This window comes from Perognathus longimembris, chromosome 15, assembly GCF_023159225.1.
Source record: "Perognathus longimembris pacificus isolate PPM17 chromosome 15, ASM2315922v1, whole genome shotgun sequence".
NCBI lineage: Eukaryota > Metazoa > Chordata > Mammalia > Rodentia > Heteromyidae > Perognathus > Perognathus longimembris.
The window spans coordinates 41,494,673-41,513,945 of NC_063175.1; the positions used below are offsets into that span (position 1 = coordinate 41,494,673).

The window sequence follows — 19,273 nt, forward strand, 5'->3', positions numbered from 1 at the left end:
TCAACAGACTTCACATGGAACCAGGGGCAAGCCTTTCAGAGTCTTAGTGCCTGCTGAGGTGAGGCTGATGTCTCCATTGATTGACACAATAAAGATTCCCCAGGCTACTTCTCTGCCAAGTATCTGGAGTGGCTATAGGCTTTTGAGCTGCCACTTCACTTCCCTCTGTTGTACAAGCTACAGTCACCAGCCTGGTGTACATAGCTGGGCAGAGTCCCATGTATATGCCAGTTTTCTGAGGAGCTACAGTGTGGTGAGAACTAAAGCTCAAGTACCTCTGGTATCCAGCTTTGCAGGAACTCCCATTCCTCCATCTCCTGGTTCTGCCATTGACTGGGCTTCTCCAGGCTCTGGCTTTTAGGTTGGCAGGAAGAGGAAATGGTCACGTGGGTCAGAAAGTACATCTATTACCATGTGAATAAGGAGCCATGGGACATGTCAAGAAAAAACTGTGATATGATTCAGATTTGTAAATTTATCATGATGGTTAATCTGGATTTCCAACTTGGATTGAGACACACCTGGAACCACCCCTGGATGAGGTTTCCTGTGACAATTTGGTCACAAGGGGACCAACTTAAAAGTTGAATCCATTGATGGATTAAAAATCTGAGTAGACTGCTGGGAGATGGTTGGCTGTGGAATGTAGAGCCCGGATCCCTTTCAGGTATCACATCTGTTTCCTGGCTGCCATGAGTTGAGGAGCTCTCTTCTGCCTTGATGCTTTGTCTCAACACAGGCCCCCTAATATGCTGTCAGTCAACCTTGGACTGAAGCCTCTGAAACCATGAGCCAGAATTAATCTTGCCTCCTTGTAAGTTGCTTAATGACAGTGATGAAAACTTTAACTAACATGTCTATGAAATCTAAAAGCAGTGAACACATATATTTAAGGAAAACATTTATGCCTAATAAATTATATAAACTCAGGGAATTAAAAAAAAACAGTTTAATCGTACATGAAGTGAACACACAAGCACACTGTACTTCATAATATGAAAAGAGCAAGAAAAGTACATTGATGTTCGTGAAACTACAATGGGAGCTTGTTGGGGCAAGCTCTCCGCATGGGGTGGATGTTTTGGGGCCGCACAGGTTGGAACGACAGGATCTTCTGGATCTTCTCCTCATAGGCCTTCTGTGCTGCCATTCCTTCCTCATACTCTCGGCGCTGCTCTGCCTTCTCAGCTTCTCGGATCTGCTGCTGGTGAGCCACTTGCATCTGAAGATGTTCCTTGTATTCCTGGGCTAACTCACACCGCCTGACGTATTAGAAAAGTCAACGTGTCAAATTAATAAATAGAATAATTAGAATTTGTGAAGCCAAATTAAGATTACCATTAAGATCAAGAAGAAGATTTCTGTTTGTTTCATCTGATTTCTTGTTTTATGAGACAGGGATCTTGTTATATAACAAGAACTCACCTGAAACTTGAGATTCTCCTGCCTCAACCTCCCAGGTGCTGAAATTACAGGTGTGTACCACAATGGATAGTACTAATAACAAGTACTCATATGTGTGAAAAATGTTCACACTAAAATATTTGGGGGGGGAGATCAAGGTGAATGGTGAAGAAATAGGTAAAAAAAAATCCATAATATATTTCTTACACAACCATCTTTAATATAATCTTAGAACAAATGATGATTTTAGAGAAGGTACATCATCTCTTTTCAAAATAATTACTGGTGGGTAGAGCAAATCCTTTCCTTACTCTTCTCCCAGGAAGAAATGATTTATCAAAAAGTTGGAGAGAATACATGGGCATATTATATAGACAGCCATGCCCTATACTGAGTAGCTCCATTTTCTAAATCTTTTTGTTTTGTTTTTGGAAGTATTATAATTTTGACCTCAGGGCCTTACAGTCACAAATCAAATGCTTTACCACTTAAGCCATGCTAGAATGCTTTCTTCCTCCTATGCTTCCCCTGAGTAACTCCAGTGTGTGTGTGTGTGTGTGTGTGTGTGTGTGTGTGTGTGTGTGTGTGTGTGTGTGTGAGAGAGAGAGAGAGAGAGAGAGAGGGAGAGATTTGTGTGCTTGTGTGTGCATGCATGCACATGTACACATGCTAGTACTGGGGCTTGAACTCAGGGCCTTGTGCTCTCTGATTCAGATTGCCTGGTCATGGCACTCTACTACTCGAGCCACACCTGCGGTTCAGCCTTTGGCTGTTAATGGGAGATGGAGTCTTAAAGATTTTTTTTGCTCAGCTCAGCTTCAAATTTTGATCCTCTAGGTCCCTGCTTCTATAGTGGGGTACACAATAAGGAGCTAAGAGGGTATCAGGTTTGGAGAGGGCAGACCATTTGGTCTTCCATTTGGTTTTCTCTCAGTTGTACCCTTTATGGTAAGCACATATGAAGTGTGGTCCTGCATTCTGTGAGAAGGTCTGTGAGAAGGCACAATGAATAGTAACAGCTGTTAGATTTAGAGCTTGTTGGTCAGAAGTGGCCTGGACTTGTGATTGGTGTCTTACATAGAAACAATACTACACAATTGAGCCCTTCATCTGTGAGGTCTGAATTAACTCAAGACAGTTAACATCAGAACTGAAAATTACTGTTGGATAAGTCCTGGGGCTTGAACTCAGGCCTGTGTACTGTCCCTTGCATTTTTGCTCAAGGCTGGTGCTCTATCACTTGAGCCACAACTCCACTTACAGCTGTTTGCTGATTAATTGGACTTTCCTGACCAGCTGGCTTCAAGCTTCAATCCTCAGATCACAGCCTCATGAGTAGTTAGGATTTCAAGTGTGAACCACTGGCACCCAGCTGTCTTCTTTTTGTAAACTTTACAAAGATTGTTGGTGCCTTTTTATGTGAAATTTTATAAAATGGTTTGAGCTTCTAGGACAAGTGCAATATTAATGTAAAATAATGTCAATAATGTATTCATTAGTAGCACATTATCATCTATGTTTTAAAAACCAGGGTTTTGGTAAGAAATGCTATTAAAGAAAACAAAATCATACCTTGCATAATTCTCCTCCCCATCAAAGTAAAGTTCTCTAAGGCCTTCGGCTATGCGTTTCTGTTCCATGGCGCGGTCTTCCTGTTCCTTGGCTTTCCGTTGTACTATGAAAGGGAAGACAAATCACTTGCCAAATGCCTTTTGCACACAAGACATGCTAGTACCTTAAGATCTGCCAGCACCACTCTTGAGTGCCAAAGCCACACAGTCTGGCAGGACATGCCAATGGGCCTGACCTGCGTGCTGGGACTACAGCCACGTGCCAGCAAGGGTTAACACCTGGGGCACTCGTGTGTGTGTGTGTGTGTGTGTGTGTGTGTGTGTGTGTGTTGGTCCTGGGGCTTGAACTCAGGGCCTAGGTGCTATTCCCAGGAGCTTCTTTGGCTCACGGCTTTACCACTTGGGCCCCAGAGCTACTTCAGGCTTTTTCTGATTAGCTATGTAGAGATAAAAAGAGTCTCACAGAGTTTACTGGCTTGATTTTCTTCATGAAAGAAATAACTAGTAACTGATACAGACTGAGTGCAGAAAAGGGGGAAGAAATCCTTGAACTTGAGATTAGGTTCTGGCTAGAGACCCTCTGGTCAGCTGCTGGTGTGAGATGTCAATGGACAGTAGTGAGACCCCTGGAAAGAGGAGTCATTACCAACGAGGGAATGCAGAGAGCCTCTGCCAGGATGAGACATCTCAGCTGGCCTTGAAGGTCTAGGATTTCTCAAGAGAAGAGTACCATAGACAGAAGAAACCACCTGAAACCACAAAAAGAAAAGGACAGCCAGGCACCTTTGGCTCACACCTGTAATCCTAGCTGCTCAGGAGGCTGAGATCAGAGGATCACAGTTTGAAGCCAGCCAGGTAGGAAAGGCCCCTGACACTCTTATCTCCAATTAACCACCAAAAAGATGGAAGTGGTTCAACTGGTAAAGCATTAGCCTTGAGAGAAAAAACTAAAGACAAAGGGCTCAGACACTGCATTCGAGACCTAGTACTGATATATATATATGTTTGGAATCGTGAAATGAGCTTGGAACCCTGGCTCCTCAGGAGGCTGGCAGGTGGCTCTGTAGTAGAGCACTTGCCTAGCATGCTTGAGGTCGTGGATTCATTGCCAACACAAAACAACACAAAACAACAGAGGGGAATTATAAAAAGGAGGCATGTATTATACTGCTCCATTATCTTTGAAAACATCTTTCCTGGTACTGCTTTGAATTGGTTGAAATATAACATTATATTTTTTCCTTTTCCTTTTTTTCTTTTTAGTGCCTGTCCTGGGGCTTGAACTCAGGACTTAAGCACTGTTGTTGAGTTTATTTGCTCAAGTTTAGCACTCTACCACTTGAGCTACAGATCTACTTCTGCTTTTTGTGGTTAATTGCAGATATGAGTCACATGAATTTTCTTGCTGGGCTGACTTCGAACTGCAATCCTCAGATCTCAGGCTCCTGAGTAGCTAGGATTACAGGCGTGAGCCACTGGCACCCAGCCTATAAAATTCTTCCTATGTATATGTCTCATATATACAATATATTACACTTTTCAAAAGCAAAACCTTGCCTTCGTTTTTTTTGTACTTCTCATGGTGTTTCACACATACTAAAATATTTTTGTTGTTGCTTTGGAGTTAGGAGTTGAATCTAGGAGTTGGAGTTAGGACAAGTATAAAATAAAATAAGTATCATTCAGTTCCTTACACTTTTCCTGTACTTGGAGTTGTCTTGTACACATGACCTCGTCCAAGAGTTGTTTCCTCGCCTCCCTTTCAAGCCGTAGCTGTTTGTCCTTCTCAGCCCACTTCTTTTCCTTCTCTTCCTCTAATATTCTGTCCAGTTCTTTCTCCTGAGCTTTTTCTTCCTCGTGTTGCTGTGCCAAATATTCAAGATACATCTTCTGTTCTCTCATCATATTTTCCTACATGATATAGAAATTAATTGATCTCATTACAATTTTTCCATGTGATGATAGAATTAAAGTTAAGTTTAAGCCAGGCACTGGTGGCTCACGCCTGTCATCCTAGCAACTCAGGAGGCTGAGGGCTGAGAATCGCAGTTCAAAGTCAACCCAGGCAGCAAAGTCTGTGAGACTCGTAACTTCAGTTAACCACCAGAAAACCAAAGTGGTGCTGTGCCTCAAAGTGGCAAAACACTAGCCATGGGCAAAAAAGCTCAAGAACAGTGCCCAGGCCCTGAGTTCAAGCCCCACATTGATAAAGGAAAAAAAAAAGAGTTAAGTTTAAGAGCAAACTTTTAAAGTTAGAATCCCAGCCTAAAACATTTACAAACAATTATGTCAAAAGACTGAGAATGGTAGCGAGGATGGGGGAAACAGAATGGTCATTCGTTGGTTTTCTTAAGCTAATATGAGGCTTCACCTCTCCAGTACAGAGCCTTGTGCTCTTGCCAGACTTTTTCACTCACAGCTTGCTCTCCGCCAGAAGACAATACTCTTCACATGTCAGCACTACTGAAACTGGTGCAGAGAGTCAACTCAACTTCTATGGAAATTCTATTGGCTTCTTTGCAGAAATCGATGGGAAATTAATATAGAAATGCACATCGGAAGCTTTACATTTCCTAATTTCAAACTTACTACAGCGTTATAGCAGTGACGTTATGTGTTACATAGCAGTTATATGTGATGCCGATAAACTTACAGTTAACAGAATCAAACTCAAAGTCCAAGACTAAACCTTCATTTTTACTCTAACTCATTTTTGACCAAGGGGCCCAAGATAATTAATTCAGTAGGGAAAAATGGTCTTTCCAACAAAGGGGCTGGGACAAGGGGAAATTTCATACAGAATAATTAACTGGGTCCTTATTTTACACCATATACAAACTGAACTCAAAATTCATCAAAGACCTAAATGTAAGTCCAAAAGTGGATCTCTAGTAAGGAGTATATCTTTGCAACCCTGGAGCAGCCAGGAAATAGTGCTGTAAGCACAAGACCCAAAGCACAAAAAAACATAAACACAGCCAGGTGCCACTGGCTCATGCCTGTAATCCTAGCTACTCAGGAGGATGAGGTATGAAAACTGCAGTTCAAAGCCAGCCCAGGAAGAAGTCTGTGAGACTCTTATCAACAATTAACCACCAAAATGCCAGATTTGGAGCTGGGGCTCAAAGTGGTAGAGTGCTGTCCTTCAGCTCCAAAACTCAGGAACAGCACCCAGGCCCTGAGTTCAGGCCCCAGGACCACACACACACACACACACACACACACACACACACACACACACACACACACACACACACTAAATACAGATAAATTAGACTTCATGAAAATTATCCAGGTATTGGTGGCCCACTTTTATAATCCTAGATACTTCGGAGGTAGGTCCAGAGGGATCCTGGTTCCAGGCCAACCCAGGAAAACACTGCCATGCCAACCAGCTATTCAGAAGGCAGAGATCAGTAGGATCATGGCTTGAGATAGGCCCCGGGCAAAACACACACGCATACACACGCGCGCGCGCGCGCGCGCACACACACACACACACACACCCCTGAAAACCCAAGACACAACAACTAAATCAAATCAAACATTAGGAACACATCGTAACAATTTAAAAAAAAAACACCTGTAGAGCAAGTGCAAAATCCTTAAAAGTTCAACCAAATTCCAAATGTACAGGTATCTGTCCTGATACAGAATGCTTTTCCTTAATCTCTGCCTGACACTAGGCCTTCGCGTGTCTTCTAAGGACTGACTCAAACACTACTGTCTCAGTATGTCTTCCTCAAAAATTCTAGGAGCTCTTAAACTTCATTGATTGCTAGAATCAACCCAGACTACTCATTTAAAAATACACATTATCCCTGCCAAAATTTTGGTTTGAAAAGTATGACTCTGCAGCCTCTGTATTTCTGTTTCCAACCCCCAAGATGTCACTGGCTCTTGCTGCTGCCAGAGCACAGTGTACTCTTCGCACCCTTGTACTGAGGGCTGCTTTCTACAAGACTGGGCACTCAACCGGGAATCTTCTCCAGGACTGAGAAGTGGCCACTAAATGTCTTACTTTTCTTTGCTTATTTTTTTCTGTCTCTTCCTTTAAGTTTTGATGGGCCTTTTGCACAAGTTTCATGTTCAAGTCCTGCTCTTCTCTGAATTCCTGCTGAATATGCTCCATCTTCTCTTGTAAGGCTTTTTGCAAAATGCTCCTCATTTCCTCTTTTGCCTTCTGTTTCTTCATCTTATCTTGTTCATCCTCAAATTTAATCTTTGCCTTCTCATATTCCTAAGGTAGAACAAGAATGAAGATGATGCATTAGTAGTTAGACAAATTAAGTTTGTGCATTTGCTAGACAAGATGAAACTAGGGGATTTCTTGGAAATATGCATGTATGCATGCACATGAACACACATAAACACTTGGGGATTATAAGAAACAAAACTTGGCTTTTTATGGCTGGGTTAGTAATAAAGACGTGTGTAAATTCTTGTGTGAGGAAAATCATAAAGTAGTTATAGAGTTAAAAAATGCAGATTATTTTTAAAATCTCTTTTAATCCCAGTACCCATAACCCAACACTGCTATTAGCATTTTGGTCCACTGGCCTTCCAGTCTTTATAGTTTTATGCACATCTGCACAGCCAGATTTGGATACATTATATTTGGGGGTGGGTGTGCAGGTACTGGGGCCTTAACTCAGGGTCTGGGTGCTGTTGCTTAGCTGTTCATTCAAAGCTAGTGCTCTACCAGTTGAGTCACAGTTCCACTTTGGGTTTTCTGGTAGTTAATTGGATATAAGAGTATCACAGAGTTTCCTGCCCAGGCTGGCTTCAAACCATGATCCTCAGATCTCAGCCTCCTGAGGAGTTGGGATTACAAGTGTGAGCCACCAGTGCCAGACATGGTACATTACTAAGCGGCACTGAAAGTCTCGACTAGAAATGTGCCTTGTGAAGCCCCCAGTCCCCGGGCAGACTGAGCAGTTACAGAGGACGTGGCGGCTGTGGACCCTCCCCGCCTTGGCAAGAGTCATCACCAGCAGGCGCATCTCCTCTTTCTTCAGCCGCTGAGCCTCCTGCCTTTGTGCCAGGTGGCTCGTGATCTGCGTGGTCAGCCCCAGGCGTGTGTTCTCCATCAGCTCCCTCTGTCTCCTCTCCTCTTGGGCTTCTCGCTTCTCCTTCGCTAAGCGGTCTTCCTCCCAGAGCTGGGCGAACATCTTCTCTTCTACCAGCTTTCGTTTCCGCAGCTCCTCATTGAATTCTACCTGTGCTTTCCTCTCCTCCGACACTGCCTTTTCATGGATGGAATACAACTGCGTGCGGAGATCCTCGCAGTGTTCCCTGAAAGGAGAATTGGGTTTGAAAGCTTTACACGAGGCCCTACTCTATTATTCCATCTCTACACAGTCAGGGATGAGAAAAGCCAAAGATCTGGATAAGGCCATCTGCAGAGAAGCAGCAGGAGGGAGCGGGGAGGCAAGCTCCAGGAAGCCATCGCTAAGGTGCACACCGAGGAGTCAGTCACTGTGAATCCTAGCTCTATTTCCTGTGTGGCCTTGGATCAAATATTCAACTTATCTGAAGCTCTTTCCTCAGCTGCAGAAGATCTGCCTTCAAGGTTCTGGTGAGGCAAGCGATAATGGGATGAGAATGCTTGCTAGATAACTTGGCCTCAGTAAGTGGTAACCACGACATCATGGCACTGGAAACAGAAGTGAGGTACCTGTAAGGCCACGGTGCATTCAGGGTCGCTTAGAAGACACTGACCGCATGCAGCGCCTAGGAAAAGCTCTGTGGGCGGTGCTGGCTAACCATCCGGAGGCTTCTCCTGCACCTGCATTCCCCGGACAGCACACATGCCCACAGAGGGGGCCCTGCCCTCTGGCTGTTCCCCCCCTCCCCTGCTCTTTTACATCCATGCTGATGCAACCCATGGAGTCATCTCTCTCAACACAGTTCAGACTCCATCCTCCCCTTCTCTCACAGGCATTCGATGTCTTCAGAGGCTTTTCACTGGGCTTGCTACGGTTTGAATCTGCTTCACAAAGGGTTTATGAGAGAAGCTTGGTCCTTCATGTGGTGTGGTGCATTGTGGTAGGCGTGGTGGAGCCTTTACAGTCTCACCACAGGTGGGACCCGGGGCCACAAGCCTCTTGAATGGCCTAGTGCCCTCTTCCGTTATAAAAGAGTAAGCCCAGCCCTTCCCCTTCCCTGGTTCCTTTGCTCATGTGCTCCTTTCACATGCAGCTTGTCCCTTCCCCCCTCTCCATCACATTGTGACACAGCCAGAGGGGTCCTTGTTAGGATGTTGGCTTCATACCATTTTGGACCTTCCAGCCACCACAGTTGGAAGGCAAATATGGATTTTTCTAAGTTACCAAGTCTTGAGTATTTTGTTAAAGCAACACAAACCAGACTAAGACAGGGTCCATTTTTAAAGGGTTATAGTTCCCAATAGTCTTTGTACTTTAGAATTACCTAGGGACATTTTTTAAAATTCCAATATTCTATTCCTCTCTCCTTTTCTCTTCTTAGCCAGATGAGTAAAATCAGATATGTGGGGTTGGATAACCAGGTATCAGTATTTTTTTTTTAAAGAACACTCCAAGAAGTTTGGGTATACAACCAAGTATGAGAACCTTTGATTGAAAGCAATGCTGAAAGCCAGGTCCTCCTGGTTTCTAAGCCCAATGCAGCGACAGGAAGCTGAAGTTATGAAACAAGCTCAAAGAATTTTGGAGATATTTGAGTGGCTAACATGAAGACTAAGGTCATGACAACAGTAGATAATACCACACACATCAGATATTGCTGAGTGTTTTGATCATTTAATGAAGACTAGTCTCGTTTCTCCAAGCAAGCTGGAATCTCTTTAAGGGTTGGGACTCACAAATGGCTCTGTCTCATTGGTCTGGAACTCACAATCCCCTGGCCTTAGCCTCCTGACTCCTGAGATTATAGGTGTGCCACCACCCTTGGGTAGAAATGTACCTTTTTGGTATGTTCCATACTATGTACTCACTTACAACAAATAATGTTGGTTTAGCTGATATGCAATCATGCTCACTAGCAACATAAGTGATTACCAACACAGTTACCCAGTCTCAATGGAAACCTGAACAAGGTAGCAAGCCAAAAGTACCACGGTACCAAAATATACAAATAAACAAAATAAGGAAGGAACACATAATTATTAAAAACTGAATTCACATCTCAAATTCATCAGTAAAGGGGGCTGGGAATAAATCCTAGTGGCAAGAGTGCTTGCCTCGTATACATGAAGCCCTAGGTTCGATTCCTCAGCACCACTTATATAGAAAAAAAAAGGCCAGAAGTGGTGCTGTGGCTCAAGTGGCAGAGTGCTAGCCTTGAGCAAAAAGAAGCCAGGGACAGTGCTCAGGCCCTGAGTTCAAGCCCCAGGACTGGCCAAAAAAAAAAAATCATCAGTAAAATTATACTAGAATTGGCCCAAGGTGTGTTATTAAAGTCCTTCCCAATCCTATCATTCATACTTCAGCAAAGTAATTAATAAAAACTAAAAGCCTATAAACAGAATGAGTATAAATTATGACATTTCTTTTTCTAACTACAAAATTTTATGTTTATTGATGAAAAGCTAGAAAATACTGAAATTGTCCTTAATAACACTATCAAGTGGTAACTATTACCTACTAGTCTTTTTGCTTCCAGTCTTATGTATGTACCTCATACCAGAAGTAGGGTCAGTCTTTGTATGTGTATATGTATACATGGGATATACAAATATGTACACAAGGATATATATATATATATGCACACACACATACATACATACATACACACAAGGTTATCTATTTTGTATCATATATGTATATATAAACACAAGATCTCTTGTATCTTTAATATACATATATACATACATTAAACATATTGTGAATAATTCCTCAGAAAGTCTTAAAAATAATTCCTTAGTTCAAAACTTTATTATGGTTTAATATGATATATCATAGGGTCTGGGAATGTGGCCTGTGGTAGAGTATTTGCCTAGCATGCATGAGGCTCCTGGTTCGATTCCTCAGTACCACATAAACAGAAAAAGTCAGAAGTCACCTGTGGCTCTAGCCTTGAGCAAAAGAAGCTCAGGGACAGTGCCTAGGCCTTAGTTCAAGCCCCAGGACTGGTAAAAAAAAATTAATAATAAGTTGTGTAATAAAGGCTATAGCCTATAAACATACCAAAGTTGGTTTTGTTTTGTTTTGTTTTGTTTTTTCCAATCCTGGGGCTTGAACTCTCGACGGGGGCACTGTCCCTGAGCTTCTTTTGCTCAAGAGTGGCACTCTACCACTTGAAGTACAGTGCCACTTCTGGCTTTTTATGAGTAGTTTATTGGAGATAAGAGTCTCACGGACCTTCTTGCCCATGCTGGCTTTGAACCACGATCCTCAAATCTCAGCCTCCAGCTCAATACCACAGTTTAAAAAAAAAAATGAATGTGTGGTACTTCTGTAACCTATTTTTATTTTTAAAAGACAGATATCAATTGTATTTACTTATTTGTTTGTCTTGCAGTGTGAGGATCGAACTCAAGGCCTTGCACTCTCTAGGCAAGTGTTCTTTCATGAAGCTAAATACCTGACCCCACTATTTTTAATGTAGCTCTTTCTGATGATTCTCTTAAAACAATTCTCTTCCTTATACAAAATCAAGGAGTAAAAGTACTGTTGAGGCACTGATGATGGATGCTGCTAAAACAGGCCAAATTGATAGTGTGAAGAGATATCACTGTACCACATGTGTCTGAGGAAAACCATAGGCCTTCACATTTTTGTCAATTATTTATTCTGTTCAGGAAGAAAAATTCTAAGCACCAGCAAACAAATATGATTATTAGTTATATGCTATCATATGCTATAAAAGTTAATGGATGCATGTACAATAAAAATTAGAGAAAAGATTGAAAAAGTAAAATGTCAACTGTTGGGTCCCTATATGCTAATGATTCCCCTGTACACTGGATTTCAGGCATCCCTGATGGAGGAATACTTGCTTTTATCTATAAAGAGCAAGAAAGAGAGGAGAGAGATAATAAGCACTGATAAGGCGAAAGTCTGAAGGTTTGAGCCCTTTACCGTTTACAGATTACTTTTACACATGATAACTTATTGGATCCTCTCAAGTGCCCTACAGTTTAGTGTCCTGGTTTCAGAATTCAAGCCACAGAGACTCAAGAAACCTAAGTATCTCCCCATGCCACAGAGCCAGCAATACCATTCGCAACTGTTACTGAGTGCTCATCTTCTAGACATTCTACTCACTTTGCCATGTGCAAATGCTTGCAGTCTTCATAGCAATTAATGTCACAATGAACACTAGTGTGAATTCATTATTTTATCTTTGGTTTATAGTTAATTGGGAGACAAGTATAGAATACTACAGCAGAATTTTCAGATAAACTCAATATTTGTACTTACCCACATCTATAATATAATTACCAAGACTTGAAAGTATGATCACCGTGTCCACACACCTAAGGCTATAATTTACTATAAATTAGCACTCGTAACATACCAATTTCATATTCTGCTTATGTGTTTTTCCATTACCTGAATTGCTGGTCTAATTTTTCAGCCACAAAATCCTGTCTCTCCTTTTCTTTTTTCTCTCTTAATAATTTGGTTTTCTCTCTCATTTTATCCTTTTTCTCTTCAATGGTTTCTCCTTTTGATTGCATTTCACTAAAATACTCATACTCTTCTGCTGCTAAAAGTTCACGTAGCCTGAAACAAGAAAAATTATTACACATGATTTCACTGCATGATTTTTATTTGTTAAACTCAACTTCAGAATTAATGTCTAATCATAAATTCCATAAGAAAAAGATCATTGGAATTCTCCACAAAATAAGACACTAGTCTGTGTCCTACTGTATTTGACCATACACAAGTGAAACATAAGTTTATCTTCAATAAAAGTAGGAAATAGGAACTGGAGGTATGGCTCAAGTAGTAGACTGGCAGCCAGTGAAAGCGTGAGGCCCTCCATTCAAGCGCCGGTATTGGCACGAGAAAGCAAACAAAATAAAAAAAAACAAAAAAAAATTCACATTATGAAGTATATTGGGCTGGGACTATGGCCTAGTGGCAAGAGTGCTTGCTTCATATATATGAAGCCCTCGGTTCAATTCTCCAGCACCACATATACAGAAAACGGCCAGAAGTGGTGCTGTGGCTCAAGTGGTACAGTGCTAGCCTTGAGCAAAAAGAAGCCAGGGACAGTGCTCAGGCCCTGAGTCCAAGGCCCAGAACTGGCCAAAAAAAAAAAAAAAAAAGAAATATATTAACATTTTTACTTCTGTTAACCTATATTGTAATGGAAAACAAAAGGATATATATAGTTTTATAATTTACTTAAAATATGTTTGCCAGACACCTATCAGTTCAAAGCCAGCTGGTACAGACAAATCTGAGAGATTTTTATCTCCAATTAACAAGCAAAACATCTCAAGTTTAAAACTATATCTCCATTTGTTTTCCATTGAAATATAGGTAAACACAAGTAAAAATATCAATAAGCAATAACTATTGAATCTGAGTAAGTCAGCCATGGTCTTTATTACACTTGAAGGTTTTCACTGGCCAATATCAAATTGCAGTTTCAGGGGCTGGGAATGTAACTCAGTGATAGAGAGCTTGTCTAGCATTTATGTTGCCCTGAATTTAATCCCCAGCACTGAAAGAAAATAATTGCAGTTTCATTCCTATTTCATAGTCTGGTCTACCAGGCTTTTGAGCCTTACTTGTTTCGTCTTTCTTCAGTATTGATGAGAAATTCTTGCATTGCACAATTGATTCTTGCTTGCACAATGCTGGCAAAAGACCTGCGGTCACTGTGCTCATTCCAATCAACTTTCAGGCGATCCCATTCCCGTGACTTAATGTTAGCCAAAGTGGCATGATACTTCTGGTGTTTGCGTTGGATTTTTTCCACTTGCTGCTCAGTTCCTCGGGGCTTAGGAGGCTTGGCTCTCTGCAAACAAAACAAAACCAAAAATTAAAAAAACAACGATCACTTACAACTAAGCTAAAAATTGAAAGTGTGTCTTCAATGAATCCTGACCTCTATCAACACTTAAGACTAAATAAAATTGGGTACAATCCATTACAACTAAAAACAGTGTAAGTACTTGAGGAGTCATTTTTTTGGACTTTCTGAGTTTATGCTTAGGATTTAACAAATGATGGGACTGCAGTCTGATAAACCTATCATAAGTTGAAAATATTGTTAATCAAAAAATGCATTTAACGGGGGCTGGGGATATAGCCTAGTGGCAAGAGTGCCTGCCTCGGATACACGAGGCCCTAGGTTCGATTCCCCAGCACCACATATGCAGAAAACGGCCAGAAGCGGCGCTGTGGCTCACGTGGCAGAGTGCTAGCCTTGAGCGGGAAGAAGCCAGGGACAGTGCTCAGGCCCTGAGTCCAAGGCCCAGGACTGGCCAAAAAAAAAACAAAAAAAACACAAAAAATGCATTTAACGTATCCAACCTACCAAACATCACAGTGCACTGTAGAATGTCTATTATTCACTCCCAAGATCCTATGCTGGCCTGGGACCTGGGGCTCAATGATAATTTACATAAGATAGGAAAACATCTCTATTCAAAGTACAGTTTCTATTGAATGCCTATCACTTTCGTACCATCATAAAATAAAATAGAAATCACAAATTGAATCATTAGTTGGGGATTGTATTTCTATAGTATCCCTTGGATAAAAGTGGGTAGTAAAATTAAAATTTTAAAAAGGGCTCTAGAAATTAGTTAACCAGAGTCTAGGTCTGGGGTGAAGTTTGTGAGATCTCATCTCAGCCAATAAGGCCGAGCATATTCCATGATGCCTGTTATCTCAGCTACTCAGAATATTAAGAGGGGGGGCTGGGAATATGGCCTAGTGGCAAGAGTGCTTGCCTCCCATACATGAAGCCCTGGGTTCAATTCCCCAGCACCACATATACAGAAAATGGCCAGAAGTGGCGCTGTGGCTCAAGTGGCAGAGTACTAGCCTTGAGCAAAAAGAAGCCAGGGACAGTGCTCAGGCCCTGAGTCCAAGCCCCAGGACTGGCAAAAAAAACCCTACAAAAAACACAAAAAAAAACATAAAGAGGAAGGGCATGGCCCATATCTGCCAGGGCATAAATGCAGGATACTATTGAGAAGAAAATAACTAAAGCAAAAAAGGTTGGGGATGTGGCTTGAGTGGTAGAATACCTGCCTAGCAATCAACAAGCCCTGAGTTCAAATTCCACTACTAATAATAAAAATAATAATGGCTTAAGGTACATATATGTACAATGAAGTAGAAGGTGACACAAAGATGATGTTAGGGGATTATCTAATCCATATCAAAATTATTTGGATCTTTCTGTTAATCAGACTGCTGTTCTCTTATTATTTCTAGAAGATTGGGAATGCAGATGTGACAGAAAGCAGAGCAGGACCACTGGTGCATGATAGGCAAGAGACACAGCAGGAAGTTGGGACTCTTAGTGGAACATGGGCTGAGAATAGGAACCATATTCCAGGACCATGCAGAAGCAATCATCTGCAGGATGATTTCCTGCCAGGGCAGGAAATGCTCTCTGAGGTACTTTTTGTCTGAAGAAAGGAATGGGAGTTAGAGGTCCTGAGACACAGAGTAACAGTAGCTACTGGGCTGTGAGGCCTTGTTATGCTATGTGCATCTTGTATAGGAAACTACTAGGAAGGGTCTGAACTTTATGAATAAAATATGACTTGGAATTCTTTGAAAAAGCAATCCAATCTAAGTACAGTCTTGATACAGTCCAAAATCCATATTGTTCAACAAGACTATACTGCAAAACAGGTATGAAAATTTACATTTCCCAGTAACAGAAAAGAAACAGGAAATTAATGTTGCTAATATATTTTATTTAACCAATACAAGCAAAATATTATCATTTCAAAATGTGAGAAGCACATTTCAAGCGGTCAAAAGTCATGAGTGGCTAGTGACTTCTATATTGAAGTTCTGGAACATGCTAAAGGCAAAACAAGACAGGATTCATGAAGAATCTTGTCACTGAAGAATTTCATTACTGTAATATGTCAGATTATAGTTTCAAGAAACACTTTACAGTTTGTCTTTTAAAAACAACACAAAAAAATCAGTAGCAAGCTACTGACAGATCACACCTGTAATCCCTAGCTATTTGGGAGACAGATATTGAGATGACTGGAGTTCCAGGCCAGCCCAAACAAACAAACAAAAAGAGCTCAAAATTCTATCTCAATAGAAAAAACACTAGGCCTGGTGGTTCACCTCTGACATTCCATCTACAGTGGAAAACATAAAATAGGTGGCTCGTAGTCCAGGCTGGTCTATGCAATATCTCAAGAGGAACCAAGGTAAAAAGGGGCTGGAGGTGTGGCTCAATAGTAGAACATCTTTCTAGCAAGCACAAAGTCATCAAGTTCAATCCTCATTATCAACCAATAAATCTAAAGCCTCATTCTGGATTTGATTCTGGCTTCCATGTGTTACTGTGCTGAGTCAATCTCTGAGTCTCACTTTCTTACCTGTCAAATGAGAAAAATATACGTCTTTACCAGTGAGCATGCATGTACATTTTTATTGTTCTCTCCTAGGGAATTGCTTGTTCAAATCTCATCAATTTGTGATTTTGATTTTTCCTCTCTCTACCGTTTCTTATTACACTAGGACATCTGAGGAGCAGATGCACCGAGTCTGACCTCTTCCTTTTCCTCTTGTCATCAACCTGTAAGTAGCAAATATTTAACAAACCTGCTTCTGTGTTATGGTCCCAGATAATAATGCCCATCAAATGACACCCCCTGGTGGCAATTTGAATACAGGACCCCAGAGTACATTACTTTTTGTCCCTCAGTCTGAATACTACAGCCATAGAAGCTTCCTGCCTATTGTTTTGCAGCTCCAGATCCTGTAGTCAGGACTGAGAAAAGAAAGAACAAGTCTATAAATGAACCAAAATTTGCAAAGTGCACTGTGGACTATAATCCAACTGTAAACTTCAATTATCCCTTATCTTCTAGAATCATCCATCATAGAGAATATAGGCTATACCCACTTTCAATGGTATATATGCGAGTTGTTGCTGAAACCAGAGTATAAACTCTTTGAAGGCAGGAATCAGCTTCTAATTAGGTGGCAGCCTACAGGGTCATAGAACTTAGCCCAGTATCTTCTAGTGCTATGCACGCAAGAGCCCAAGCAATGACTTGGAGCCCAGAGCTGGCTTTGAATCTCCCTCCTCAGATCTCAGCCTCCTAAGTAGCTAGGAATATAGGTATGAACCTAAGTCCTGACAAGAGGGGTAGTAATGCAGTAAGAATAAAACCTGGAGCCAGGTGCAGGTGGCTCACACAAGTAATCCTAACTATGCAGGAGGCGGAGATCTGAGGATGGGGATTTGAAGTCAGCTCCGGTAGGAAAGTCCATGCTTTGTCTCCAATGAACCACCAGAAAACCAGAAGTGGCTCTGTGGCTCAAAGTGGTAGAGAGCCAGCCTCGTTGGGATAAAGCTCAGAAACAAGTACCCAGGCCTCAGTTCAAGCCCCGTGACCAACAAAGCTAAATCAAGCCTGGGAGGCCTGGGTCTGCTTGCATGTTTGGCTTTCAGGTGGCTAGCACCTCCTCCTGCCTTGCTGAGGGCCTCCCAAGATGCTTCTGCTTGTTACTCATGAGTTGGTGCAGGAAAGTCCTAATCTGTGCACAACCCTTTCCAGTCAAATTCGCCTTCCATAGATGGCTTTCCTAGGAGCATAGGGCCAGCCCGGGGTGTACTAGCGAACCGTGGCCGGCCCAGACTCCAGATGTGCCTCCAGGCTCACGACCCTCTACCTCCCCACCCCTGCCTTACTGCAGATTTCCATTAGGGACCTAGGAAAGTGAAACCCCGACCCGCCCCCCCCCCCCCATTGGTGAGTCTTCAAATGTTTACTAGAGATTGGAGATTGGGAGAAAGAGAATGGTAGGGCTTGAGGGGGTAAGGGGAACTGGAGAACGACCTTGTTTTTCCTTTTTCCAAAAATCAACTCGTCACATCAGGAACAGGTTCCCCTGGTGACTGTGGTGCTGGGAGAGGGGTTGGGCTCGGTGAGGGCTGAGAGCTGAGAGCAAGCTACAGGATCGGGCACGCAGGCCCTCCGCTTACCACGGACACCACCTTGGGAGTGGGTCCCTTAATCTCCCGCTGTATGACTCCAAACCGCTGGCTGTACATTTTCAAACCTCAACGAGAGACCTGCGGGCCTGTTCTGCAGATTTGGGTCTGGTTGCCAGGGTGCGCCTGCTGTTTGGGCGAAGGTGGGGGGGGGGGGATGAGCCGGAAGTTGTTCCTGTTGCCATGGGAGCCACAGACGCAGCACAAGCCGGCACTAGCAACTTCCGGTTGCTGCAGTGAAGCCCGGTCTGCATCTACATCCTGCCGGTCCTTCAGCTCCTGGCCAGAGCCTAGGGCTCCCTTCCTCTCGGCAGGCGGGGAGTAAAATAAAAACCTCTTTAAACCCCAAGAACCCCAAAGGTCTAATTTCGGACGGCTTTGTTATTTATAGCCTGTAATGGGCCTAAAAGCAAAAGTTTTATGGGAAGGTTAAATTTCATCCCACACACATTGTTCATGATGACCACAATAATCACAAGACAACCTTATACTGGTGTAGTGCTTTACAATTTGCAGTTCTTTTCAGATACAGTCTTTGAGCCTGACAATCAGGGTTGATGGAACTTTGGGTAGTATCTTATCTTACAGAGTAGTTAAGGCTCAGGGAGCTTAAGTGCTTTATCAAACCACCCAATTCGTATAATAAAATCAGTAAAAAAAAAAAAAAAAAAAAAAAAAAAAAAAAGTTTCCTACAGCACTGGGCAGAAACCAGGGCTTAGACTTAGGTTTACCATAGGAAAGGGGCAGATCAAATGGAGCCAGTGGTGTGACCTGGCTGGGCACAGTAAAGATTGGGAGTCTTGAGTTGGGGCATCAAAGCAGACAAAGGCTCTTCAGATCCAAAGTCCAGGTAATACATTCCCAAGAACTAGGAACTCAGATCAGAGAACTAGCAGGGGCCTTCAGCAACACATGGGAACTACAGAGTTGCATTTTCCATCAAGAGCAGGGTGGTATAGTTAATACCTAAAAGCCAATTAACAATGCCGCTTTGCAGGCTGGAGCATGGCTAAGCAGAAGAGCACCCGCCTAGCAAGCACAAGACCCTGAGTTCAAATCCCAGTACTGCCAAAACCAAAAAAAGTCAGTTATCCCCATTCTAAAGTGGGGGTGAGCATAAAACAGTAGAACACAGGAAAAAAAC

The 19,273-nt window shown here is 42.3% G+C and overlaps 1 protein-coding gene across 1 annotated transcript; it reads right to left on the reverse strand.

Annotated features, from left to right (window-relative positions):
- Positions 1 to 960: 960 nt before the first annotated feature.
- On the reverse strand, positions 961 to 18,490 carry Cfap53 (cilia and flagella associated protein 53). Its single transcript, XM_048363634.1, has 8 exons — positions 18,120 to 18,490; positions 13,705 to 13,934; positions 12,512 to 12,685; positions 7,967 to 8,270; positions 6,997 to 7,215; positions 4,670 to 4,886; positions 2,977 to 3,079; positions 961 to 1,262 (listed from the first exon to the last, which is right to left on the reverse strand). Exons 1-8 carry the CDS (start codon positions 18,186 to 18,188, stop codon positions 1,034 to 1,036), a joined length of 1,545 nt encoding a protein of 514 aa, XP_048219591.1. The 5' UTR covers positions 18,189 to 18,490; the 3' UTR covers positions 961 to 1,033.
- Positions 18,491 to 19,273: the final 783 nt, after the last annotated feature.

Excerpts from the sequence above, each read along its gene's own strand:
- Cfap53 (XM_048363634.1), bottom strand. The coding sequence starts at position 18,188 with ATGTACAGCCAGCGGTTTGGAGTCATACAGCGGGAGATTAAGGGACCC. Across the intron at positions 12,686-13,704 it reads ACTGAAGAAAGACGAAACAA|GCTACGTGAACTTTTAGCAG; the intron begins GTAAGGCTCAAA and ends TTCTTGTTTCAG. Across the intron at positions 7,216-7,966 it reads AAGAGGAGATGCGCCTGCTG|GAATATGAGAAGGCAAAGAT; the intron begins GTGATGACTCTT and ends GTTCTACCTTAG.